Here is a 27,365-nt window from a genome sequence, read left to right on the forward strand (position 1 = left end):
AGAGCTCTGGGCGCGCTCTGGGCTCGCGCTGGACCCTCCGGGGTCAGGCGCTTTGTACGTGCATGGTGGGGAGTTTGTTAGATGGTGTGTGTTCGTCTGTGTGTGTGTGTGTGTGTGTGTGTGTGTGTGTGTGTGTGTGTGTGTGTGTGTGTGTGTGTGTGTCTGTGTGTGTGATCTCGCTCATGCATGTGCTGTATGGGTATGCGTTTGGGGATGTGCATGTGTGTGTGTGTGTCGATGTGTGTGGGTCGGTATGTGTTTGTGTGTGTGTGTGTGTGCGTGTGTGCTTTGGTGCACATCTGTGTATGTGTGTGTGGGTCGGTCGGTGGGAGCGTGTGTACGTGTGAGTGTGCGTGTGTGTGTTTGTGCATGTGAGCGTCTGAGTGTGTATGTGTGTGTGTGTTTTTGCGTGTGTTTTTCTGCACGTTTGTGCCTGTGTGTGTGCGTGTGCGTTTGTGTGACTGTGTGTGCGTGTGGGTGCGCGTGCGTGCGGACCGTAACAAAAAGGTTGAAGAACTACCATCTACTTTGAAAACAATGCCGAAGATAAAACAAAAAGCACAACAGCGTTCAAATATACATTGAGTCCTTAATAAATGAAGGAACCCCTGAGGATATATGTTATTAATAATCAAACCTTATTGGTACATCTTTAGCAGTGCCTATTTATAAGAGAGAGGGTTGCCCACTGTGAAAGACCACCGTTTTCTGGAGCAATCTGTGAATCCTTATAGCAGCATATGTTTGCACAAACACACACACACACACACACCACACACACACACACACACACACACACACACACACACACACACACACACACACACACACACACACACACACACATACACACATCCCCCCTCCCCTTCACACACACACACACCCACACAGACACGCACACACACACACACACACACACACACACACACACACACACACACACACACACACACACACACACACACACACACACACACACACGCACACACACACACACACACACACGCATAAATCCCTCTCCAAACACATACACACACACTCAGTGCCACACATGCACATTAGAGTTGCTGTTGAGGCACGATTACACACTGTCCTGAATCAATAGTAAACAGATCAGCAGCATTCCAGAGACAGCAGGTCACGGAAAGATTACGACCTTCCACTTAATAAAATACAGAACGTCAACGTGAAATATTACACTTCGCCAGTGAACCAGCAGGAAACATGTGGGGAGCGCTCTTCATGAGGGGAGCGATCTGGCTCCTTTGCAAAGCTTGATGTTCTCCGGTTGCACAGCCTTGTCAGTGCCAGTGCCCTAATTCTGGGTTTGGTACAGAGACTGCCTGTGGTGATGGTGGAGGTGGAGGGGGGTGGTGGGGGTGGTGCCGGTTGGTGTTGGTGTAGGGGGTAGAGCGGGGGGATGTGGAGCTGGGTCGTTTTGGTGTAGGAGGTTGAGGAGGATGGTTATGGGTAGATATGGTGGTGTTGATAGTGGTGGAGGTGGTGGTTGTGGTAGGGGTGGGAGATGGTGGTGTTGGCGGTGGGGTTGGAGGTGGTTTTGGGGTTGGAGGTGGTGGGTTGAGGTGGGGTTGCTTGGGGTGGAGGTGGTGGTGATGGGGTTGAAGGTGGTAGTGTTGGGTTTGACGGTGGTGGAGGTGAAGGTGGTGATGTTGGGGTTGAAGGTTGTGGTGGTGGTGGTGGTGATGGTGGTGGTGGTGTTGGTGGTGGTGTGGTTGGGGTTGAAGGTGGTGGTGATGGTGGTGGTGTTGGTGGTGGTGGCGGTGGAGGTGTTGCTGCTGCTGCTGCCAGTGGTGCTGGGGCTGGTGGAGGCGATGGTGGTGGATGTGGTGGTAGTGGTGGATGATTTTCTTCCTGCTAATCCTTCCAAAGCTCTGTGTCTAATGGCTGTGGTGTATCGCACCGCTGCCACTTTCCAGTACATGCTGTACCTTCAGTTGTGCGAAGAAGGTAATTATACAAAACGCATTCTGCTTGTGAGGATAGGAGGAAGGAGAATATGAGTAGGCCTGAAAGGCTGAGGGCCTGAGATGAGATGAATAGAACACAAACAAACAAATAGTACATTTGCATACACACAAGAATAAAAAGCCAGAACAGAAGAAAGGGAGGGAGGAATCTTTTGGTGACGTTCCCATTTGTATAATTCCATGTTAGATTGTGTGTGTCTGTGTATGTTTGTGTGTGAGTGTACATTCACGAACACACCTGTGTGTCTCTGAATTGCGACCCCTTTGTTTTTCTGCATGGGAAATGACAGGGGGGAGAGCAGCACCAATATAAAGGGGTTTTGTGAAAGGGGGTGGGGTATGTCAACGTGGCCTACCCCGCCCACAGGCGATGATGAAATGCCACAGAGTGAGAGACAAGACTGATGCTCCCTCTGCCTGTCGCCCCTCGTATCTGTCATAGTGCCCTCCTTGTCCTTCTACTCCTACTGCTCCCCTTCCTCCTTCTTCTCCTCCAAACATTCTCCTCCTCTTCCTCCTCCTCCTCTGTCAGTGTCCCTGCTGCCCTCATCAGGCCATTGAAGGTGTCGTGAGGTCTGGTGACCTCGTCACTGACCCCCGACCTCTGAACTCTCACACCTGGGCGACTCCCCGTGCAGGGCTGCTCTGACCTCTGACCTCCTGGATGTCTATCATCCTCGGGTTTGATGGTAAAAACATCTCCCATATAGCAAGCAATAGAAGTGGATTGGTAACGTATGGATTCCTGTGTCCTCTCAATGGTAATTTTTACTCAATACTTACTAACCAAGGTACTAACACATACTACGCAGTTTTAAAGTCGGTTTAGAAGGATAACATCAGGCCTACATTTCTTTCAACCAAATATCGATTGAAATGTAATATGGATGGGAATTGTAACTTTTATCCCAGATGTAAATTCTGGTCACAGCTATTGTCTCACTCAACTTTTAGAACTACAGCATTGATGCACAACTGGGTTCATTTGATGCAATCACTCCACTGATCCCCAGCCGCAAGATTCCACTGGTCTCTCCAGTAGAAACACTCCACTGGTCTCTCCAGTAGAAACACTCCACTGGTCTCAGTAGAAACACTCCACTGGTCTCAGTAGAAACACTCCACTGGTCTCTCCAGTAGAAACACTCCACTGGTCTCAGTAGAAACACTCCACTGGTCTCAGTAGAAACACTCCACTGGTCTCAGTAGAAACACTCCACTGGTCTCCAGTAGAAACACTCCACTGGTCTCAGTAGAAACACTCCACTGGTCTCAATAGAAGCACTCCACTGGTCTCAGTAGAAACACTCCACTGGTCTCAGTAGAAAACACTCCACTGGTCTCCAGTAGAAACACTCCACTGGTCTCGGTAGAAACACTCCACTGGTCTCCAGTAGAAACACTCCACTGGTCTCAGTAGAAACACTCCACTGGTCTCCAGTAGGAACACTCCACTGGTCTCGGTAGAAACACTCCACTGGTCTCAGTAGAAACACTCGACTGGTCTCCAGTAGGAACACTCCACTGGTCCAGTAGAAACACTCCACTGGTCTCCAGTAGAAACACTCCACTGGTCTCCAGTAGAAACACTCCACTGGTCTCCAGTAGAAACACTCCACTGGTCTCAATAGAAGCACTCCACTGGTCTCAGTAGAAACACTCCACTGGTCTCCAGTAGAAACACTCCACTGGTCTCAGTAGAAACACTCCACTGGTCTCCAGTAGAAACACTCCACTGGTCTCAATAGAAGCACTCCACTGGTCTCAATAGAAGCACTCCACTGGTCTCTCCAGTAGAAACACTCCACTGGTCTCTCCAGTAGAAACACTCCACTGGTCTCCAGTAGAAACACTCCACTGGTCTCCAGTAGAAACACTCCACTGGTCTCCAGTAGAAACACTCCACTGGTCTCCAGTAGAAACACTCCACTGGTCTCCAGTAGAAACACTCCACTGGTCTCCAGTAGAAACACTCCACTGGTCTCCAGTAGAAACACTCCCCTGGTCTCCAGTAGAAACACTCCACTGGTCTCAGTAGAAACACTCCACTGGTCTCCAGTAGGAACACTTCACTGGTCTCGGTAGAAACACTCCACTGGTCTCCACTATGAACACTTCACTGGTCTCGGTAGAAACACTCCACTGGTCTCCAGTATGAACAATCCACTGGTCTCCACTATGAACACTTCACTGGTCTCCACTATGAACACTTCACTGGTCTCCACTATGAACACTCCACTGGTTCCAGCAGAAGCAGAAGAGGAAAGTTAATGAGGGACAGGTCTCCATGACATGCCATGTTCCCTTTCCTCCGCATTCCCGGCGGAAAACCCCAATATCTTCCTGGTTGAATCCCCGTAAAGGCCAACTTTGTGCATTTATACATACATTTTTCCTGTGGCTTCATAATCTCTCTTCCTTTGTCATAGTGGAACCATCAAAAGCAATCTCATATAAAGGATTGTCAATGAACCCCGATCACTCCACCCGACTCTCTCTACCCCCAGAAAGCATGTGCACATAATCACTGCCATGTGAAGGGTCATGGCCGGGCATTCCAAGGTACTTCTTTTGATTTGTTGCTCAATAAATACCCGACCAACGTTTGTGGTTGTATTCATTTCCGACGGCCTATTTTTGTGTCACAACACTGTAGCGGCTAGGTTTGACTTGACGTGTGAAAAAAGGATTTATTCGACATTCTTGGGTGTGTGAGCTAAAAGGAAATCTAGTGAATAAAGCCGGAATTGGAACTGAAAATGGATTGTTGCATGTTATAATTGTGTTTCTTTGTGTATTATGTAAACAGAAAGTCAAATAAATAACTTCTGGGATGAGGATTTGCTCTTTGGGACTAACAAATGTTTAAATGTCTTGGACAGAGAGAGAGAGAGAGAGAGAGAGAGAGAGAGAGAGAGAGAGAGAGAGAGAGAGAGAGAGAGAGAGAGAGAGGGAGAGAGAGAGAGAGAGAGAGAGAGAGAGAGAGAGAGAGAGAGAGAGAGAGAGAGAGAGAGACAGGTAGAGAGACGAGAGAGAGACAGAGAGAGACAGAGAGAGAGAGAGAGAGAGAGAGAGAGAGAGAGAGAGAGAGAGAGAGAGAGAGAGAGAGAGAGAGAGAGAGAGAGAGAGAGAGAGAGCGAGAGAGACACACACACACACACACACACACACACACACACACACACACACACACACACACACACACACACACACACACACACACACACACACACACACACACACACACACACACACACACACACTTTTTCAGCAACAGAACTCTATCCCTTCTCTTAGACTCACTCCATTCGTGGCGTTCACAATTTTATGACACATAGAACGATATTGAATTTCACTTTTAATGATGAATAGGAAGACCGAGGCTTTGTCCTAATTCAACACAGGTCATGCACAAGTTTTTCATAGTTCTCATCCTCCTAACTTACTCATGTGTAAGAGCAAAAATCCTTTTGAAAAAGTGAAGCTCAGTTATCTCCTAGCCAGCCCTTCACCACAACAAGCTACTTTAAATGGACCTAATTGGGTTTTATGCTTGTTATATTGTTAGGAACATCTCTCTCTACCTCGTCCCGATCTGCCCTGGGCATATCTACTGACATGGATGCTTAATTCTCTCAAGAAGGTTCGGAAAACTCTTTCCAAGAAGGCATCGATGATATTGTCTTGACTTGTTTTGAGGTCAAACTAAGTGAAGTGTTGATTGAGAACAGGGGCGCTAAACAACCCGTGGTAATGTTGACCTTGGGGGTAAACATCAGGTTTATCTCGGATCTCAAGTGGAGGCATGTGTGGACTTAACACATGACAATCACACACACTCGTGCTAAAAGAAGTTCTGTTTTTTTATAATTTGTTTCTGAAAAAATGTGTGGTGTCTGCCTTCCTGCCTGCATCGTTTGTCTGTATGTATATATAACGTAGTGTTTGCATTGTGCTTCCGCCAGGTTTCGCCAGGTGAGTTGTCACTCACACCTTTATTCTGCACAACCTAGAATTATTGTGTCACGTGATCCCTGTCCACACATCAGCCTGAGGCTGTGGTGGCACGGTGAGCGAAGGCCTGCGAGTTTGTTCTGAACGACATCCCAGGACTATCTTTTCTTTTCGTCAGGGAAATGTAGTGTACTCAAACGAACAATCAAATCTAAGGGGGAAAGGATGGAATTGATCCAACAGTTGCTGATTGTCACTCTTCACTTGATAAAATTTTCTCTTGCGCATCTCCAGGACAGGTAAGGTCCAAAGCTTGTAAAAAATCGAAAACAATTAAACGAACGAATTAGGCTACTAGAAAAAAATTATCGAATTATAAGCTATTTGATATGCTACCGTATTGCAGGATACATAAACCAGAATTATTAAATGGAGGTTGGTATGCAAACTGTGGACATATTCACACAAAATCGCCCACCTCGTTTAAATGTCACTTTACGACACGGTCATTTCACTACGCTGTTGGAGTCGTATTCTACCACCTTTGCCTTGTAGGCTTACTCCTAAATCGGGTGTACGTATGAAGGATACAGGCTATGCATTCATTCGAAATCGATCTACCCTTTAAGAAAATCAAAGAACCACTACCACGGATTTTTTTATGTAAAAGCTATTCCGTCTCAAGCTGTAGGCCTATTTACTTTTGCAATAGGCCTAGCATAACCTGAAGTTCAGCGATAGGATTTGTGATTTACCTAAAATCCGTTTAAAGTCATCAGATCACATGAAAAAAATAACAAGACAAATATATAATTTTATTTCGAATTGTTGTTGTTTTTTTCGAAAAACAGTAGAACACGGAATCCTCGTAGCTATGATCTGATAACCAAGAGGTAACGATGTGATAACCTCCCTCCAGTACTAACAGGTCAACGGAGGAGGCGCTGGGGCCTACAGGGTTGTCCCTGCAGCCCGGACCCGGCGTGTGTGTCTCTGGTCGACACACATCCTGCTGCCTGGGATGGAGGAATGTTAACGGTGCCTGTCAGCGTGAGTAACTCTGTGGATCCATCTGACACCAGGATCTCCCCGATGGGGATCTCCGGGGGTCACAGGTCATCAGCTTGGTACCTTCTCTAATTCAGCCAAGGGAAGCAGACAGGAAATGTACACATTCCACGTTTTATTGATTGGCCGTCGTTTGACATTAACCTGTGACTAGGATTTGTTGAGGAGAAGCAGATAGGTAGAACTTGAAGTACAACTTGCTGTGTCATAATGGAAATTCTAACACAGCATAGACTCTAATGGAATAAGCGGTTCCACAAGTTCCCATTCATCATTGGATAATCCAAAAATTGGTTTCACAATGAGCCTTAATCCTATGCAACTGCATAAACACACACACACACACACACACACACACACACACACACACACACACACACACACACACACACACACACACACACACACACACACACACACACACACACACACACACACACACACACACACACACACAGTCAGCCTCCGTAAAATGTATAATGATCATAGCATGTTTGTAACCTTCCATTTTGTGTTGTCACGTGTGCAGCTGTGTGCAGAAAGCCCTGCATCCATGGCACGTGCACACGCCCGGACACGTGCACATGTTCCAGCGGCTATGGGGGAGCCCAGTGTGATCAAGGTAGAGTTGATATCCAAGATACTCTTTCTAGTGTCTCTGGCTGTGACACAAAATAGATGATCAATGAGGGACAACTGTTGTTGTTCACAACAACTGTAACATATACATTTAAGTTATGTGTTTCTACTGCGCGTATTCTGTGCGTAGACATATGCCAATAGTAGTTGTATGAGAAGTACATTCTATGTTATCTTTCTTATTGATGACATGTCAGGTGACCCCTCTGGTGTCTGTGTCCCATCAGATGTGAACGAGTGTGGTTTCCCTGAGCGTTTGTGTTCCCATCGCTGCATGAACACACAGGGGAGCTACCGCTGTTACTGTGAACCCGGCTCCACGCTCAGACCAGACGGACACACCTGCACAGGTGAGTCAGAGCAGACGTAAAGGGATCACTTGTTGATAACTAGGGGGAACTGTAAAGTGGGGTTCAAGGACCAATGTATCTGGATTTCAGTGCCACGGAAATGTCAATAGGTCCATGCTTTCAGGACAGTGTGTTTCAGAGGTCAACCTCTGAGCTACTGTAAGTGGTGTGGATGGACCCTGACTAGGTGCTTCAGCTCCTGTGCTTTTTCCTCATTTAGCAGATGCTTTTATCCATAGTTAAATTATGGTATTTTTTAAGGTAGCAGTTGAGCATGTAGGAGTAAACCATCTTACATGTACATTTAAGGCATTTAGCAGACACTTTTATCCAAAGAGACTTCGATAAGTAAATCTTTTCGGAAGATGGAGAAAAAATATATTGCTTGTCAGTATAGTAAGGTTAGTGCCAAGCACAAACAATTGTTAGGTTAACCCCTTCCATCGTATACAAAAAAGCTAGCTCAGATATGATGCTACACTAAGTACTATTTTTAAGTTCAAGGATGTACAACAAACAATAAGTGCGTGGATTAAGTGCCAGGATGTACACCATACAATAAGTGCGTAAGAGGGTAGTGGGGGGTGAAAGGGGTATCTTCTTCAAGGACACATGACGTACAGGTGGTTTGTGGTCATTCCCCCTGACCACTCCCTCTGTTTCCTCTCTAGAGGGGCCCGGATGTCCATCCTTGCGCTGCCAGTTTGGCTGTCAAGGGGGGGCGGGGGGGTTGATGAGCTGCATGTGCCCCCCGGGTCTCCGTCTGGCCGCCAACAACAAGACCTGTGAAGGTAGGGGGACATATCGGTTATCATCGACTCATCAATTAGCCGGTGAATTGTCCTCAATAATAATTGCAAACTGGTGATTGCTTACCGATCGACACAAAGTGATGCCACTTAAATTCGTAGTGAATTATCAAGAACCTTTATAATCTGAAAACCCGTGAAAATTGTAACTTCCGAAGCTATAAGCAAACACTTGGTATCTTTATGTAATAAACGATTAAAACAATAGTTGATTTTGCTGACTTAGAATCAATACATTATCCGTAGATCAACTTATCAATTAATCAAAGGATCATAGCCACATGCTCACTAACTCTAGCTCATTGTAGCTGACCTCAAATGCTTCCCCTACCGGGTATAATCTGAATTAAAAATCCACCATTTATTTGGGTTAGGGTCAGCATCTTTTCAAGGAGAAGGTAGCAGATGACACACTCACACCGAGTCAGACATGAGGTCAAACATCTGTAGCGTGCTCTCTGTTGGCGCCTCTGCCACCAGGTCTGTCTCCTGAGCAAACTGAGGCCTTTAATTACCTCAGTGTGCAGAAACACACACAACCACACGCACACACATGCACACACACCCGCCTCTCCTCAGTGACCCAGGGAAGCTGCTCTTTACGGCCTGGGTCAACACAATAGCGCTGCGTGGCTAAAGCTCTGGCATTAAGGTTCCTAATGATACTGGTCCACAACCCATCCTCTACTCACCCCCACCCACGACTGTGGGAAACTACCTCAGACACCCTCCCAGTAGTAGCAAAGTACTAGTATAGCATACCGCACATTTTTTACTGTATACTGTTAGAGTATGCTGCTAATTTAAGCCTGTACTACAATAATTTACTGTGCAGTACTTTACTATACTACTCAGCTGTACTGTATTCTGTTAATGTATTTGGCCTATAAAATAAACTAATTGTGACATTTAAACATCCCAGAAAGAGAAACGTTGTAGCGTAGCATGAATCATAGTGGAAGCTGGTGGCGACATTTACTATACTGATCAAACACAATAATGTCTTCCCATAATGACCAATTAATTTAGGATTATTTACTTAACAAGGACCAAAACTACATCACTACCAATCTATTTAGTTACATTCCAATGCTGCTGCTCCCAAATGACAAATACAATGTGATCAATTTACAAACACTATAATTGAAGCTGGTAAGGGATTTAAAGTATTAGCCATTAAGCAGTTGTAGCCAACTGTTTGCTCATGTTGCTGTTATTTTCGACTGTGTCTTCTATGATTTGGACCTTTTGTGTGTATACTAATCATCAGGGAATTTTGACAGCCAATATGCTAAAACATACAGACGTGTCCGGGATGACGGAGATCAGTTACAGGGGTTAACCGTGTCAAGTGTTTTTGTCTTTCTTTGTTGGTGAACATCAATAGGCATTTCAAAGTTGCACTGCTTAAAGGGGGTACTTTCAAAGTAAAGGTACTCATTTGTCCCCTGTTTATCTCCCACGTTCTTGTGTTCTTTTTTTAACATAATGATTGTTCTGAGCACCAAAAAAAAACTTTTCATCACCTGCTGTTAACATGAGAGACTGCCTCTGTGTGTGTGTGTGTGTGTGTGTGTGTGTGTGTGTGTGTGTGTGTGTGGTTGTGTGTGTGTGTGCGTGTGTGTGTGTGTGTGTGTGTGTGTGTGTGTGTGTGTGTGTGTGTGTGTGTGTGTGTGTGTGTGTGTGTGTGTGTGTGTGTGTGCATTTATCAAGATGTTCTCTTGGAGTTGAAATGTTCCTGTTTGTTTGTGTAACTGCAGATATAGATGAGTGCGCGTCACAGGCTGACCTGTGCACACCTCGTAGGGTCTGCAGGAACACCTTCGGCAGCTACGTGTGCATGTGCCAAGACGGCTTCGTCATGGGAACACTCCAGGGTGCAGTTTTGTGTCGAGGTCAGAACAACTCGAACCCAATACTCTCTCTTTATCTCTCTCCCTGTATGTCTCTCGCTCCCTCTGTATCTCTCTCTCCCTCTCCTTCTGTATCTCTCTCTCCCTCTTCGTCTATGTCTCTCTCTCTCCCTCTCTCTTTGTCTCTCACTCTCCCTCTATGTCTCTCTCTCTTTCTCCCTGTATGTATCTCTCTCACTCTCCCTCTATGTCTCTCTCTCTCTCCCTCTATGTCTCTGTCTCTCCCTCCTTCTCTATATCTCTCTTTCTCTCTCTCTCTCTCTCTTTCTTTCTCTCTCTCTCTCTCTCTCTCTCTCTCTCTCTCTCTCTCTCTCTCTCTCTCTCTCTCTCTCTCTCTCTCTCTCTCTCTCTCTCTCTCTCTCTCTCTCTCTCTCTCTCTCTCTCTCTCTCACTCTCTCTTTCTTTCCCTCTATGTTTCTCTTCTTCTGACCATGTCTCTTTCTCCCTCCATGTCTTACTCTGAGTCTCTCTCCCTCCTTCTCCATCAGTCTAATCCAGTCATTCTCTTTCTGTTGTGTATTGTATAGCTAGGGCTATCTGCTCTAGATGCACTATTGAGCAAAGGATCACACATTTCTTGCAAAACTTTAGAAAACAACAGGTGGTTATACCAAGCACATATAACAGTATGTGGTGTGGTACGCATGTTGTATATTTGTTAGCATGTGTATATGTGTGCACTTTTCTTTGTGTGTGTGTGTGTGTGTGTGTGTGCGTGCGTGCGTGTGTCTGACTGTAAGAGATTGTGTGAGCGTTCGTGTTCTCAGGACAGCACCACAATGCACTCTGTTTTGCACCAGCCACTGTCGTCGCTACAGTGGATCCCTGCACCCCCCTCCCTTCATCCCTACCCCCCGCCCCCCCCCCCCCCAAACACACCTCCCCACCCTCCCACTTCTCCTCCCCCTCCTCCATGCTCGCCTCATCTGCCTTAATTGGCAGGGCTGGGGGACCATGTGAAGATATGCCCTGGCAACAGGGAATTTAAGAGTCTGTGTTTATTTGAAGGGAGCTCTCGCTGCTCCCCCACTCAGCTGTGGGCCCCAGGAGCTGTTTATGTTTACATCCATTTTGATGAGCGTTGCAACATCATCTCCCTGTTCCCTTTTGACACGGTTTATTTCTGAGTATCATTCCTCTCTCTCTCTCTCTCTCTCTCTCTCTCTCTCTCTCTCTCTCTCTCTCTCTCTCTTTTTTCTCTATCCCTCTCTGTCCCTCCCTCTCTCCTTCTCTCACTTGTAATCTCCTATGACCAAGTAAAATATATTCAAGCACGCCATGGGCATATACACACACACACACATGCAATTCCTGTTACGCTACAATCCATGTCGACGTGCTCCATATGCATTCGTTACCAAACACAACTGTTATGGGCAGCTGGGCGGCTAGTTAGCTAACCATGTGGCTTCGGGAGACCCGGGTTGGGTTCTTACCTGCGCTACAATGCCACATGTTATTCTCAGTTGAAAGGGCTTCATTGGCTAGGAAAATAATGAACGTTGCCAAAGCACGCAAAAAGTTAAATGAGACACAAATAAGACTGAAAGAAAACAGTAAAAAAAATGGATACCGTCGGAAAGTACTCAACTAAGGCTCTATAATGTTACAGGAAAACGTCTCTCTTTTGATTCGCTTTCCTGTCCGGACAACGGTTATTACACAATGCCCTCGCCACAGATTCTCTTTAAACTTACGCTCGCTCTCTCTCCTCCTCTACCTCTCCCTCTCCTGCTTCCAGATAAGGACGAGTGTGTTACCGGGTCCCACGGGTGTAGCCGCCACGCCCGCTGCCTCAACACGGACGGCTCCTACACCTGCCGCTGTGGCGAGGACTACGCCGGCGACGGACGCACCTGCCGGCTCAGGAAGGCCTCGCCGCCGCCGCCGCCGCCACCGCGGCACGCGTCTCACGCCGCGCAGTACTACAGGTACAAGCTCCGCAAGAGAACCAGGCCCCTGCTGGGGTCTCCGTCGGGGCCCGTCGGCTGACAGACACAACGACAACAGTCGGACGCAACACATGTTTCACGCTCAGGAAATCAGATCAGCGGCAGAGTAAGGGACGTTTGGAGGAAGAAGACGAAGAGGAAAGAGGTGGACATGATTGGTGCGGCTGACGCAGAGGAGACATGCCTGTACTGTGTTGTTTTGAACCCAGACTAATGGGATAACTGGAGTAGTTGTAAAGGAATTTGCCACATAACCGGAAGGTCATTTTTTGGCTGGTCGGATGTTCTCGAGTCAGTCAACAATAAAGAGCTCAGGAATGCCGTCTGGGAGCTCGGGATTGACAGCTGTCAGTCACAGTAACCTTCTCAGCCCCCTCGATACACTTAAACCAGACTGCTTGTACTTTGTGCTTTTGTTGGGGGGGGGGGTATTTTTTTTCTTTAAGTGGCAACGCATGGTTTTGTCTGCGTATGTGTCTGCGTGTCAATCCTGTCTGTAAATCACTGCTGCTATGTATCCACAAGGTTACGCGACGAAACAGGATATTTGCAGGGATGCTCTTGAGATTAAGGTGGACCAAAGAAAAGCTCTACCGCCGCAGTCCGGCCCCATGTTTTGTGTTGTTTTTTTTATCTTCTGCAAATCCTTCAAACGAGACAATAAGGCAAGTATGGAAATGGTTAAACAGATGTTTTTGTACCCTCTCCTTTTACTGGGTTCTCTCTCTCCCTCTTCCCCTCTGTTATCCAAAGGAAATGTTTTCAGACTTGAGAAGTCGCACACGCAGACCTCGCTACCACACAGCAAGAGAGCACAGACAGGTCAGGCCAACCAAATTTCCGCCAAAAAATCTCTCTTGTCAGCAGCTGCCCGGAACTTTCCTCCTGCAGCGGCTGGGTTTGGGTGGGGTGGGGTGGTGGGGTGTATTTTATTTGTTTAAAATATAATAATAAAATACATAGGTGTCTTATGGATCTCTTTTCAAGTAAATAAAACAGGTTATCTACTGAGTTCTAAGCGCCTTATGCTCAAATGTGTGTGGGTGCGTGGGTGTGTGTGCGTTTTTTGATTAAGTGTAATAGAGGGATACAATGATAGGGGGCAGTGTGTGATTAGTGCAGGCTTTTACTGAGCCCTGAGAGAGAGACAGAGAGACAGAGAGAGAGAGAGAGAGAGAGAGAGAGAGAGAGAGAGAGAGAGAGAGAGAGAGAGAGAGACAGAGAGAGGAGAGAGAGAGAGAGAGAGAGAGAGAGAGAGAGAGAGAGAGAGAGAGAGAGAGAGAGTGTCTTGGGTCTGCAGTGAGAAGAGGCAGCTGCTGCCCGCTACAGGGTCCTGCCACTGACCCTATTCATCCCAACAGCAGGTGTCACACCAGACCCCCACCCTGCCTTCCACACACACACACACCCATGCACTGCGAGCACGCACACACACACACAAACTTGCTTTCACATAGACACAGGCATCCTTAAACGGCAGAGACTCACACATGCAGGAGTGTGTGTGTGTGTGTGTGTGTGTGTGTATGTGTGTGCGTTTGTGTGCATTTGTGTATGTGTGTGTGTGTGTGTGTGTGTGTGTGTGTGTGTGTGTGTGTGTGTGTGTGTGTGGGTGTGGGTGTGTGTGAGAAGGGGGACCTGGAACTACTTACGGAGAACAAAGGGGGAAATCAGGAAAAAAAATTCAGCCTCTTCGAATAAATCTCACCACAATGCGGAGGGAAAAAAATCCCTAACCTCACCCCCAGAAATGGGAGAAAAACCTGGTTTCTCTCTTTCAAAGCAGTCAAAAGTGTCTTACAAAAGCACAAATAGAAAACATCTTAGATAAAGCGTTCCAGGCCCCTTTGCTGAAAGGACCTCACACCAAGTTGTGTGTAACTCTGACCAGAAACTGGTTTATTTACCAAAAAATAATAAGATTTAATGCCAAAGCGCTTAGGATACAAAAAAAGCGGAGCAGAGGAGGAGGAGGAGGAGGAAGAGGGCAAGGAGGTGGCGATGGGGGGGGAGGGAGGGAGGGCGGGAGGGGAGGATGGGAGAGGGGGCTTGAGGAGGTGAGAGAGGAGGAACAGGAGGACATTTTCTCATTTTTTTCTCCTTTGCTTGCCTTTGTGTCCCCTTTGGTTTCTATTATATATACGATTTTATATGGAAGTGGAAAAACAAAGCAAAAGCATTCCCCCCATCATAACATAATTAATTGATACACAAACAATATATATATGTTACAAAAACAAGGTTCTAATTTGGACATCTGCGACCGGTGACACCACCACCACCACCACTGATGCAGAGAGAGAGAGAGAGAGAGAGAGAGAGAGAGAGAGAGAGAGAGAGAGAGAGAGAGAGAGAGAGAGAGAGAGAGAGAGAGAGAGAAGGTAGCTATTTCCCCCGAGTCAAAGCATCCCCTCCCTCCGGCTCCCCCTTCTATTATGTGCAACAATATCAACGTTTATTCTGAGAGAGAGAGCGAGGGCGCAATGATGCTGACAAGTGCATAGAGCCAACAACAATAGGAGGGGGGCATAGACGCTGGTTACAGGCCTGCCACCCACGTTGCTGAGGAGGAACGCCGCTGCCGCTGCGCTGTAAAACCACCGCAGAGAACCCTCGTAGCACCCTCAGCGTCCATCCTGCTTCGCCCTGAAACAAGCCAGGCTCTTAAACCCTGGGCTCCATTAGAGAAGACTTCTTTGTCCCTGCCGCTAATGTCGGTGGGTGAGGGCGATGTGGTGGTCCGGTATTTCCGAGAACCTGATTGAGGAGATGCAGAGGGGGGGGGGGGGGGGGGGGGGGGGGGGGGTGGGGTGGTGGAGGGGGTGGGGGGGAGTGGGTCCTCAGTTACAATATCGGAACGAATGGTTGGATGGATGGGAATCGATGTGTCAATACTACAGTACGTCATAATGTTGATATCTGAATGAAAGCCTGAGCTCACACACACACACACACGCACACACACGTACACACACACCATCGCTAACGCTTCACTGTACTAAACTGTACCTCACCAATAACCCTCATCATTTTTTCTAATCCACAAGATGCCTTTAACACTTTTATACTCGCCCCTTTATTTTTTTCCTGTGCTCCAGTCTCTTCCACAGCGGTCCACAGTGGGAAATATATAACATGGAGCCTACTACGACCACATTATATCATGAGGGGCCTAACTTGACCCGGGCAGGGTCTGTGATACCTAAATCATTTCTAATAGGTGCACCGGGAGGGCTCCGCATCCAGGGGATTACCCTCCACGGAGCAGGAAAGATTTTCCTGCTAATCTTTATCGGAATGCCCCCCCCCCCCATTCTGGAGAAGGTGAAGAGAGGAGAGTTGGGGCAACACACCTCGTTATTCTTTTGTAACGGCAATTACCGGTCGAGAATGGGAGAGTGAGGGAGAGAAATGCAGAAGGAGAGAGAGAGAGAGAGAGAGAGAGGGGGGGGGGGGGGCATCAAGAGAAAGAGAGATGTAGAAGAAGAGAGAGAGGGATGGTAGAGCCAGCGTGGGAGAGAGGGAGAGAGAGATACAGAGGTACAGAGGGAAAGGGAGCGAGAAAGAGAGATGGAGAAGGAGAGAAAAAGATTGCAGAGCCAGAGTGGGAGAAAGAGAGAGATGCAGAGAGAGAGGGAGAGAGATAGAGGAAAAGAAGGCAGAGAGAGGGAAGATGGAGAGGGAGAGAGTACCTCGTATTTCTGTTCTTCAACAACACAGAGTTGTTGAAGAACAGAAATACTGTTCTTCAACAATACTGTTCTTCGACAACAAGAACAGTTGTCTTAGGCTGACCTCAGAATGTGACCTCCATTGTTTGACCCCCAGGTTTTTGGACTCCGTTGAGGCTGTCTACATCATGGTGTGCTGGAGGTGGTTGGAGCTTTCAATGTGCATAATGTGTGTTGACGCACATCACTTCCGGTTTCATTGATTAACATTTGGCTGTGCCTTTTTATCTGGATCCAATTAGTCCCTACCAGTCTCTGAGATACTGTCATAAGATAAGATATGTAAATAAAGATAAGTGCAGGTGTCTTCTCCCACCCACAAGGTTCTGGTTAAACCCCAATAGCAGTGTACTTGTAAACATCTTTGAGTAAGATGCGTATCTGTATTTTCTTTTTCGCTCATTCGCGTATTCTAATATATATGATACATGTATTCGAAAAGTCATGTCTGCCAAATAAATAAATAGTAATGATTGTTAATTGTTGTTTATTTAATTTGTTTAAGTGATCTGATACCCCGCCTGGAGTATCCGATGCAGCACAAACACAAAAGTCTTGGTTTTAACACTAGCTGGAATTCAGTTTCCCCGCCTAGTTTGAGATTACTAACAACCAAGATGGCCGCTAGGTGAACAAGGCCAATAGGAGAAGATACAGGCAGCAAGCAGGCAGTAAGCAGGCGGTAAGCCTACCGTGAAGGCATCAATTACACAAAGATTAAATTGAATGGGGGGAAAGGCCAAGAGCAGTAAATTAGCCTCACAAAAAGGATGGGTCGTACCTCCATGTGAATGTGCCATTGAGGGCAGCTCTTCAGGGCTTTTTGATTGCAGGAGAGCTCCCAGGATTGAATTGGGTAGAGAGCGGGGGTGTGGTTGGCTCGATGGGTGTGTGTGAACATGTGCATCTCATGTCGTCTCACTGGATTGGGGTGTGTGCGTGTGTGTGTGTAGTGTGTAGTGTGTGTGTGCACGCATGCATGTATGCGTGCGTGCGTGTGTGTGTGTGTGCGTGTGGCTCTGTGTTTGTGTGTCAGGAAGGGTCTGGCAAGAAGAGGGATGGGTGCAGTTTTAATTAGCGCTGTATTGGAAGTTGAAACAGTGGGAGCGTTGTGGAGAAGGCCACAACAGCTGCAACGGCTGCTTCCTGACTATTTAACATGCCCTCGCCCTGCCTCGTTCTCTCCCTCCCTCGCTCCCTCTCCTCCTCTCTCTCCCTCATTCTTCCTCCCTCTCTTTCGTTCTCTCTCCCTGCTCTTTTCCAGGTACCTCCCCCCCTCCCCCTCTCCTCCACTCTGCTGCCAGTTCAGGTGTCTAGGGGCAGCTGAGGAAGCATTGGGTGGCACACACATGCACACACACACACACACACACACACACACACACACACACACACACACACACACACACACACACACACACACACACACACACACTCACACACGTGGGCGCACACATGGACACACAGAAACAGACACACACACACACACACACACACACACACACACACACGCACACACACAATCACACACACACACACACACACACACACACACACACACACACACACACACACACACACACACACACACACACACACACACACACACAAACACACACACACACACACACACACACACACACACACACACTGAGCAGCTTGGCAGGGGCCCGCTGTGTTGTGGAATGTATGAGAGGGGACTTGGCCAGGCGGGCTGCTTGGCAGGTTGGCCCCAGAGGGATCACCCAGAGTCTGAGGAGTCCAGCCGGGGCCCCGGCCAGGGCCAGTGAGCTCACAGGGGCCGGAGACTCAGGGAAACACAACAGAGCATAGTACTTTGTGGTTATGTATATTTGTATCAATATTGTAGGGATTTTTTTTTGTCGATCTGAATATGTTGTATACGTCACATGTTTATTGCCCTGCTGTTTTCTTTAGTTTACATATTATTATGATATATTTTATTTTAATGTTTTTCTATTATTTTCTTTTATCTTGGGAAGAGGGATAAATTGTGTCAGAAGCAAAGGCCCCACACTGTATAAGCTGTTTATCCCTGGTCTCCCCAGTTTGACCCTAACACACTCTTTAATAAAAAATGACGAAGAATAATGGTTGTTTTGACAATATATCAGTTGGGTTGGAAATCATATCAAGTCAAATAGTACACATTTTTTCCCATGATGCATGCTAACTATTATTTCTTATGATTTTGTCATTCGTTCTGTTTGCCGGTAAAAAGCTGATGGCCTCTGTCCTTTCTCAGAAGGGCGAATGAACAGTATTTAAACATTCTGCCGTTTGCCAAACCCAACCTCAATTTCCACTTCAACAAAAATTTGAGGAGTAACCGACAACCTCATCCTGACCGCACAACTACCCTACATAGCCTCCCCGAGATGCTGTTGGTACCATCGGTTTAGATATTATTTTACATACGGCTTTACTCTGTCTATTTTGGCACCAAAGAAATCAACACTGTCCGAAGTGTTAGGTGTAGGCTATGTATTATTGGCAGGCTACTTCGGATCATACATTTTCTCAAATGCCTTGTAGCTATTTGGCACAGAAATGTAAATAATTGTACGTGATGGTTTTTTTCTTCTTGTTGGATTCAAAGGGTCTGGTTTCCCATCTGAATGCGTCAGTGTCAAGTTTGGAAGCACTGAGCTGACAAATGGAAAATCATACACGCACTGTGCGAGACTTGCCTACTCGTTTTACCTTGCTTCTGTAGGGCAGCGCTGACCTCTAGCGGACATAATTTGTATACGCAGGCTGGTCCAACAGTAAACTGAATAACGGTAACACCATGGTATAAGATAAGATAATGTATTGCAACCGTTAAACTGTAAATATTTCTGGTTATTCTGTCGTCTTTTTGACTACGGAGGTCTTTGATTTACGTACAAAGTTCCCATACGTCCCCTGATTGGTCATACGGGAGCGTCAAAGGGCAGTTCACACCGAGTTGTGTTGTGTTGAACACACATGACAAGGGTAACAAGAATAGTCGTGTTGTCATGGACACACAATGGTCGCTGGGAGCATGGGGTACGCAGCATGGCCTCCGTTTATTGTCGAGCTCAGGGCATTGTGCGAAACTATAAAAATTGCTGACTACGGTTTAAACATGACCAATCATTCTTTAGACACAGTGAACACCAACTATAGTCCTTTCCAATAGAAGCAGGCGTTGCCTATGTTTTAAAATACCTTCATCCTCAAACAAAAAGGACTGAAAATATGTTATCAAACAAACATTCAGATCATGCTGATGTTATAAATATGCATTAACATACACCTTCTATATATACTGATATTACTGAGGCAAGGGGTTAACGTTAGATAGCCATCATTCACTCCATATGTGTTACATAATGCTTTATACCCTCAATTGCAATACATATTAGGTGTTATACAATTATTGGCAATTATTGTGTTCATAAATAGGGTTTTGTGAGACATGACATCCCTCTTGTAACTGAGTAACTTCTTTAAGTTAACCTCATTTACCCCCATGGAGTTGTGACTGGACCATGGACTGGACGCGGCCGGCCTGTCCTGTGCATTGAGCGTCACTACTGAGGGCGCGTCTGCTTGTGACGTACCGGCGCGCCATATTTCCTCCCGGCGTCCGCTCCCAGTAGTGAGCACGTTGCTTAGGAAAGCACAAAAATATAACTGTGAAGTTGCTCTGAACATTAATCTATAACACACATCCCAGGACCACACGAATTAAGTGGGGGATCGTCGGTGAGTCGGTTTCATTGATTTCTTTTTTTCTTTAACCGATTGGTTTTAGGGTGCTGGTAGTGAGTGTGGTTTTGTGAGTTGTCTCCTAGCCTCACAGTTATTAGTTAGCATCGTAGCTAGCCTAGCTATACATACATGCTCATTATCTAGATCTAATTCGGACGGAGCATGGAGCTCACCACTGTAACTAAATAATCGTAAGCGGTCGTTGTAAATTTGATTATGTGGTTAAAGAACGCGTACAGTTTAACGTGTTTTTATTTGACTAAACGAGTCATACAGGCTGCTAGGTGGGTAACGTTAGGAATAACAGCTGACTGTTCCCTTTCCTTGCCTTTATTCCACTATTCCATTATCCTTTCAGGACACTTGTTTGTGTTGATGTTAATATTTGGTTTGAAGCCATTCCTTGTATGGTGATATTAACATGGGATGATATTGAGCTGTATACAACCTGTCGGACCGATGCAACCCATCAATTAAGACCAAGCATAATTTGCCCTTTCAGGTTGTCCGCCTCCATTGCAGGAGGAGTTGTGATCCAGGATGTCGGAGAAAAATACTAGAATTGCCATTGTCAACCATGACAAGTGCAAGCCAAAGAAATGCCGTCAGGAGTGCAAGAAGAGCTGTCCAGTGGTTCGCATGGGTACGATTTCCCACCTCTCTTCGATGATAACTTATTCAGATGTTAATGTTTTTAATTTATCAGATGATAACCTTGATTCATGTTTACTTTTTGTGCGCTCCAGGTAAACTGTGCATAGAGGTGACAAACCAAAGCAAGATTGTCTGGATCTCAGAATCGCTTTGTATTGGTTGCGGAATATGTATCAAGGCAAGTGTTCTTTTTGACCAAGTTACCTGTTGATGATGAAACCTCTTTTCTGTTCTTTAATGGTGGCTGGCAAGTCTTTCTATTTATGCGTTACAGTTCCTAAAAACCTATTGCCAAACAATTTTAACTTGATTATCTGTTCTGTTCCCAGAAATGTCCATTTGGCAGTCTGTCCATTATCAACTTGCCGAGCAACCTTGAGAAGGAAACCACTCACAGATATTGTGCCAACGCTTTCAAGTTGCATCGGTGAGTTCATCACTATTTCCTACTAGTTCATTCAGCATATCATACTAAACCTAGGTATCATATATCATCCTATAGTATGATGCCTAGCATTAGTATCTGAATGGATTGGCAATGATCAAACTAAGTTTGAGTCTTAAGAGGAAATACCTAACCACTACTAGACTATCCTGCCACCAATGCAGGAAGTAATTCCTTGATGCAGACTGCAGTGATTGACTGTTCTCTGGTAATCCAGATTACCGATTCCTCGACCCGGTGAGGTTCTGGGTCTGGTCGGCACCAATGGAATTGGGAAATCCACAGCGTTGAAAATTCTGGCTGGGAAACAGAAACCCAACCTGGGGAAGTTTGATGTAAGTGAACATGGTATATCACTGTTATGTTTACAAGAGCAGCTGCTGGGGTTAAAGTCATAAACCAAACTGTTACTTTCATTAATCATTCATTTATAAACACAGGATGAAAATGCAAAATAATTGTTTTTGCCCCGACGTGGCAGTTAAATTAAGGTTATTTCTTATCTGAAGTAAATTTTCCAGAATCTAAGGGGTTTCATGTCGCCAAGTAGCCTACACATACTACTAAAGTGTCTCGCTCTGTTAAAATGTACTCATAATAATCCCATACATTTGCTCCATGTCCTACCAGGATCCCCCCGACTGGCAGGAGATCCTCACATATTTCCGTGGTTCTGAGCTCCAAAACTACTTCACCAAGATCCTGGAGGACGACCTCAAGGCTATTGTCAAGCCGCAGTACGTCGACCAGATCCCCAGGACCGTCCAGGTCAGCTCACGTCCATCCAACAACCAATGGTTTATGACCTTGGGTCTCCAAAAACGGAGGCCCTTTTTTTTGTTTTGGTTGCATTCGCTGAGCTTTCTTCATTGAAGGCATTATTTATGTTTGGGATATTGCAATCAAAATGGGAGATATCTCTAAGTGCAAGAAGATGGATGGTGTTGAATGTTTATGACATTAAAAAAATAAAAGGTTTTTTTTTTAGTACCAGCCTATAGTAGCTTTTTGCTATCAGTATTGGCCAATCAATGCATCCCTGGTGTATGGATCTGTTTTGTGTGGGTTAATATAAGAAATTCCCAAATAACAGTACGTTTGCTCCCCAGGGCAGCGTGGGAGAGATCCTGAGCAGAAAAGATGACTCCAAAACCGAGACCACAGTGTGTGCTCAGCTCGGTACATTAATATTACTTCCCGTTCCTTTGCTGTCTGTCACAATTTCCCTGGACTGTTGTAATATAATACACAAAAGTACAACAAGGCAATCAAAAATAGAAAAATATACATAACTATCAGATAAAGTATGTGTAACTACGGTAATTACAATTTAGTATTTTAGAAATTGAGCAGACATGTTTATGCACAGTTACTTAAGATAAATGTAGCATACAATGAATGAGCAGTTAGGCGTCCTGCGTCTTGAGATGGAAGCCAGAACCTTTTGGATGGCTGTCGAAACCACCTGTGAACCAATGTTGTTCCCTTCCATTGGTTTCAGATCTGACCCACCTCAGGGAGAGGAACGTGGAGGATCTCTCTGGAGGGGAACTGCAGCGCTTCGCCATCGCTGTGGTCTGCATCCAGAGGGCCGACATGTAAGACCCAACGCATGCCTGGATCTGTCCACAGTGAACGGCTCATAAAGCCACAGACCTGGAATGCACATTGATAAGTCTCGCACACATGGCTAAAATAAAATCAATCATGCTAAAATGGATTTTATATAGAACACCAAATGTTATATGTATTTTTTAAGATTTTTACTCTGTAATGTTGTAGATGATGTTTTGTTTTGATATTGTCTGTAATGTTTAGTATTTGTTTTTATTGTCCTTTTGAACTCCCTGCCCAGGGACCACCAATGCAAATTAGCTATTCAGCTAAGTCTGGGATACAACCTGTTCTGTACATGATCCCTGTCACCTAAACCAATTAACTAAACTAAACACATCTATATCAGAAATGCATCGAAACGCAATGCAGCTTTCGGTCTCTCACACACTCTACACTACCATTTTTTACAGTTATTCAATTGAGTTCCAAACCGTTGTCATGCTCACCCTCTTTGTTTATCTGTTCTGACCGACGTCTCTCTGCCTCCTCCTCAGCTTCATGTTTGACGAGCCCTCCAGCTACCTGGATGTGAAGCAGCGCTTAAAAGCTGCCATCACCATCCGATCCCTCATCAGGCCGGACAGGTCAGTCCAGCTCACATGAAGAACTGGATTTCTATACTAGCACTAACTAAGGCTGCTCACATGAATAACTGGAAGACTATGCTAACACTTACCAAGACTACTTGCATGAAGAGCTAACTAACCCTACAAATACTTCACTAACTACCATGGAGAACGCAACGATGGGTCCTGATATTCTAGCTTGCATCCAAATACCCTTAAACTCTTAAATCAAGTACCCTAAACTCTATTGACATAGATACGTCGAAATGGTATCACAAAAGTCACGGTGAAAATGTTATTACAAGTCAGAGAAAACATGAATAAAGCATCAGGAATACGGGTAGAGTTGGTCATTTTAATTCTTAAGAATATTGATATGTATGTGAATATCGCAGAAATAAGAAATTTAGATATTTTCCATTGGTGTCCCATAGATACATCATTGTGGTGGAGCATGACCTGAGTGTGTTGGACTACCTGTCTGACTTCATCTGCTGCCTGTATGGGGTGCCCAGCGCGTACGGAGTGGTCACCATGCCCTTCAGCGTCAGGGAAGGTACGTCACACCTGATCAATAACTGGCAACCGTGAATTCAATGTTAAGTCAATGAAGGCACTCCATTAGCTGGCCCTATTGATTTTGTCCTTTGACTAGTAAAAATAAAATGGTCACAATTTAGTTTTTGCTTTGAACTAAGCGTTTTACAATAGATTCAAGATTTCATTCAGCACTAGACAAGACATTGACCGGACTGTACTATGAGATTATTCTTAGTGATTTCAGAGGCATACGTAATCATTATATCGATTTTGTACTCATGCACAGTCACTTTTTGGCTCAAACCACATAATTTTCAGCCAATCACAACTATATTTAGAAACTCCAATATAACAGGCTATACCGGTTATACCATATCAGTTTAAACCTGAGTTTGTATTTCACTGGAAGTGTGTGTGTGTGTGTGTGTGTGTGTGTGTGTGTGTGTGTGTGTGTGTGTGTGTGTGTGTGTGTGTGTGTGTGTGTGTGTGTGTGTGTGTGTGTGTGTGTGTGTGTGTGTGTGTGTGTGTGTGTGTGCCCGTGCCCTCCAGGTATCAACATCTTCCTGGACGGTTACGTGCCCACGGAGAACCTGCGCTTCAGGGAGACCTCGCTGGTCTTCAAGGTGGCGGAGACGGCCAGTGAGGAGGAGGTGAAGAAGATGTGCCGCTACCAGTACCCCAACATGAAGAAGGCCCTGGGGGACTTCAGCCTGCGCATTGTGGAGGGGGAGTTCACTGACTCCGAGATCATGGTCATGCTGGGGGAGAACGGTAAGGAGTGGTCGTTCAGCTCACACGTCGATCCAAAGGGACCGGCGTTCCACTTTCCCTTCCTTCATTGCCCTGTCGATCCCTGGTTGCTGTGATTCCGAATGTAATGATAATTTGGATATTATGTTGCTCTCTCTTCAGGGACGGGTAAAACGACATTCATCAGAATGCTTGCAGGGCGACTGAAGCCGGACGAAGGAGGTAAATGAACAGTTTACTGTCCTGATATAGATGTTAGTCTCTGAGTTTTTGTCCTTTTTTTTTTTTTTTATTAACGTTTAGTTTCTCTTGAACAGGTGATGTGCCCGTCTTGAACGTCAGCTACAAACCACAGAAGATCAGCCCCAAATTTAAAGTAGGTCATCTCCACACCGTTTTGTCCTCTCTTTCTTCAAGTTGTGTTCAAGTTCCTCACACATACGAAACATCAATTCGTAACATCCCTACTCATTTGTTCCCGCAGGGGAGTGTGAGGGCTCTGCTTCACGACAAGATCCGGGACGCCTACACACACCCTCAGTTCGTCACCGACGTGATGAAGCCCTTGCAGATGGACAGCATCATCGACCAGGCCGTGAGTCTCTCCTGAAGAGTCTAACATGATTACGCGTCGGTGGCATGGTCTTCCTTCGTGGTCTAATGGTTGGTGGGATTCATGTTGGCTGTAGGTCCAGAACCTCTCTGGAGGAGAGTTGCAGAGGGTCGCACTGGCCCTCTGTCTGGGGAAGCCCGCTGACGTTTACCTGATCGACGAACCCTCTGCCTACCTGGACTCAGAACAGCGTCTCATCGCTGCCAGGGTTATTAAACGGTACGGATCAAATGCCCACCGCCACAGCTTCCGATTGGATGCTCCTGCTTGTTGATTGGACACTTTACGATTTGGGCCCTTTTCAAACTGATGATTTTCGATTTGTTTTTATCTGATGATTTTTGATTGGTCTTTTTCCGGAATAAACTGCTTTAATAATTGTTGGTATTCTCCTATGGCAGATTCATCCTCCATGCTAAGAAGACGGCATTCGTGGTGGAGCACGACTTCATCATGGCCACCTACCTGGCGGACCGCGTCATCGTGTTCGATGGTATTCCCTCCAAGGACTGCGCCGCCAACACGTAAGACCCTGCTGAGTGCCCCCCCCCCCCCCCCCCCCATCTGCTGCATCCCCCCCATAGGCTTCATATGAATGACTAAAGGATTTGGGTTTTATCGTGGTATAAGTTCAACTGGCAGCGTGGGATTCTGTTGAAAATGATTTAGCGTTTTTAAAGATGTATACAAGGTTCCTAACGTAGCTGGTAGAATACACTAATAACGCTTTCAATCTTTTCTTTTTGTTTCTTTTTGTAAATGCGATCATTACATGCCAAAAACAACATTGGGTAATGATGTATACTGGTATAGATGTAATGTCATTGTAGTATTGTATAGATGCTTCACAGAATCATGTGACATTAAGGTTTTACTAAACCAGGGAAATTTGAGTAGAACACGCCGACCATGTCTCCCCGTCTTCTCCCCCTTCTCCCGCTTCAGGCCACAGACCTTACTGGCAGGTATGAACAAGTTCCTTTCGCAACTGGAAATCACGTTCAGGAGAGACCCCAATAACTTCCGACCCAGGATCAACAAGATGAATTCCATCAAGGTAAGCTTATAAAATATATCCTTTCTACTTGTTCAACAAGATACTGAAGTGATGGCAAAGCCGGGGATGGATTGAGTGCTATTCCTCAGGTTATTTTGCACAAAAGTCCCCAACCCAATCGGAAATGTGCTGCGAGGCTAACTAGTTAGCATACTGTTAACAATCGGCGTACCTCCTAGGGTATGATTAAATCGGGGACACTCAGTCAAATGTTGTAGTGCTTGGAAAATTATAATACGGTTATTATTATAATTGATCCGTGTCTGATCAAACTTCTGTCCCTCCCTCCCTCCCTTTCTCCCCCCCTCAGGATGTGGAACAGAAGAAGAGTGGCAACTACTTCTTCTTGGATGATTAATCACTCGCTCCCCCCATTAGGGGGATTGAGAGGGGTTGGAGCGAGAGAGAAAGCATATTCCTCCGCTGTCCCCCAGTCGCATCATCTTCAGTGGAGGGAAGACCCAGGAATCATGCTCCTCAGGGGCTCTCCTCTACAGGTACATTGGGTCGCTGTCATCGCTGGAGGAGTCGGTGGATGTGGTTCTCCAGCAGAACATGGTGGAGGTCGCTGAGGAACGGAATGGGAGCCCTTGTTTTGAGATGCCTCGCCAATGCAGTGGTATGGGATGAGCAGCATCCATTTGCACACATCCAAACAAGCTTTCAGGAATCATTCGAGTATTTTTATCGACAGAAAAAAAAAGCTATTCCATGTACTTTTAAAGACTAACTATTAAAAACATGTATTTCCTGTCAATGGTTGTTTTATTTTAAAATAGGTTAGAGTGAGATTTCATTTTATTTCACCTTATTATACCATATCATTTTCTCTTCATTGGCTTATCACAATATCCATCATTTAATAAACTGAGATGTTGAATTCAAGCAAGTCTTATCCTTTGTGCAATGAAGACCACTAGATGGCGCCCAGGGACTACCGAGTGAAGCTCTGGCTTA

The 27,365-nt window shown here is 45.8% G+C and overlaps 3 protein-coding genes across 3 annotated transcripts; all 3 read left to right on the plus strand.

Moving 5' to 3' along the window:
- The first annotated feature begins 6,040 nt into the window (after positions 1 to 6,040).
- On the plus strand, positions 6,041 to 8,019 carry LOC115540781 (epidermal growth factor-like protein 6). Its single transcript, XM_030352356.1, has 4 exons — positions 6,041 to 6,241; positions 6,862 to 6,992; positions 7,540 to 7,632; positions 7,877 to 8,019. Exons 1-4 carry the CDS (start codon positions 6,168 to 6,170, stop codon positions 8,017 to 8,019), a joined length of 441 nt encoding a protein of 146 aa, XP_030208216.1. The 5' UTR covers positions 6,041 to 6,167.
- Positions 8,020 to 8,681: 662 nt separating this feature from the next.
- On the plus strand, positions 8,682 to 13,554 carry LOC115540925 (nephronectin-like). The gene is made up of 3 exons (XM_030352600.1): positions 8,682 to 8,790; positions 10,569 to 10,703; positions 12,463 to 13,554. The coding sequence occupies exons 1-3, from the start codon at positions 8,733 to 8,735 to the stop codon at positions 12,711 to 12,713; spliced, it is 444 nt and encodes a 147-aa protein (XP_030208460.1). The 5' UTR covers positions 8,682 to 8,732; the 3' UTR covers positions 12,714 to 13,554.
- Positions 13,555 to 19,997: 6,443 nt separating this feature from the next.
- LOC115540918 (ATP-binding cassette sub-family E member 1) lies at positions 19,998 to 27,165 on the plus strand. Its single transcript, XM_030352585.1, has 18 exons — positions 19,998 to 20,160; positions 20,669 to 20,809; positions 20,913 to 20,998; positions 21,150 to 21,247; positions 21,483 to 21,600; positions 21,896 to 22,033; positions 22,375 to 22,444; positions 22,767 to 22,863; positions 23,377 to 23,466; positions 23,883 to 24,004; positions 24,538 to 24,759; positions 24,901 to 24,960; positions 25,056 to 25,114; positions 25,223 to 25,333; positions 25,428 to 25,570; positions 25,753 to 25,875; positions 26,297 to 26,408; positions 26,719 to 27,165. Exons 2-18 carry the CDS (start codon positions 20,707 to 20,709, stop codon positions 26,764 to 26,766), a joined length of 1,800 nt encoding a protein of 599 aa, XP_030208445.1. The 5' UTR covers positions 19,998 to 20,160; positions 20,669 to 20,706; the 3' UTR covers positions 26,767 to 27,165.
- Positions 27,166 to 27,365: the final 200 nt, after the last annotated feature.

Source organism: Gadus morhua, chromosome 3 (assembly GCF_902167405.1).
Source record: "Gadus morhua chromosome 3, gadMor3.0, whole genome shotgun sequence".
In the NCBI taxonomy this organism is placed as follows: domain Eukaryota; kingdom Metazoa; phylum Chordata; class Actinopteri; order Gadiformes; family Gadidae; genus Gadus; species Gadus morhua.

Excerpts from the sequence above, each read along its gene's own strand:
- LOC115540918 (XM_030352585.1), top strand. The coding sequence starts at position 20,707 with ATGTCGGAGAAAAATACTAGAATTGCCATTGTCAACCATGACAAGTGC. Across the intron at positions 22,445-22,766 it reads CACAGTGTGTGCTCAGCTCG|ATCTGACCCACCTCAGGGAG; the intron begins GTACATTAATAT and ends CATTGGTTTCAG. Across the intron at positions 24,760-24,900 it reads GGTCATGCTGGGGGAGAACG|GGACGGGTAAAACGACATTC; the intron begins GTAAGGAGTGGT and ends CTCTCTCTTCAG.
- LOC115540781 (XM_030352356.1), top strand. The coding sequence starts at position 6,168 with ATGGAATTGATCCAACAGTTGCTGATTGTCACTCTTCACTTGATAAAA. Across the intron at positions 6,993-7,539 it reads TGTTAACGGTGCCTGTCAGC|CTGTGTGCAGAAAGCCCTGC; the intron begins GTGAGTAACTCT and ends TCACGTGTGCAG. Across the intron at positions 7,633-7,876 it reads GGGAGCCCAGTGTGATCAAG|ATGTGAACGAGTGTGGTTTC; the intron begins GTAGAGTTGATA and ends GTGTCCCATCAG.
- LOC115540925 (XM_030352600.1), top strand. The coding sequence starts at position 8,733 with ATGAGCTGCATGTGCCCCCCGGGTCTCCGTCTGGCCGCCAACAACAAG. Across the intron at positions 8,791-10,568 it reads CAACAACAAGACCTGTGAAG|ATATAGATGAGTGCGCGTCA; the intron begins GTAGGGGGACAT and ends GTGTAACTGCAG. Across the intron at positions 10,704-12,462 it reads GGGTGCAGTTTTGTGTCGAG|ATAAGGACGAGTGTGTTACC; the intron begins GTCAGAACAACT and ends TCCTGCTTCCAG.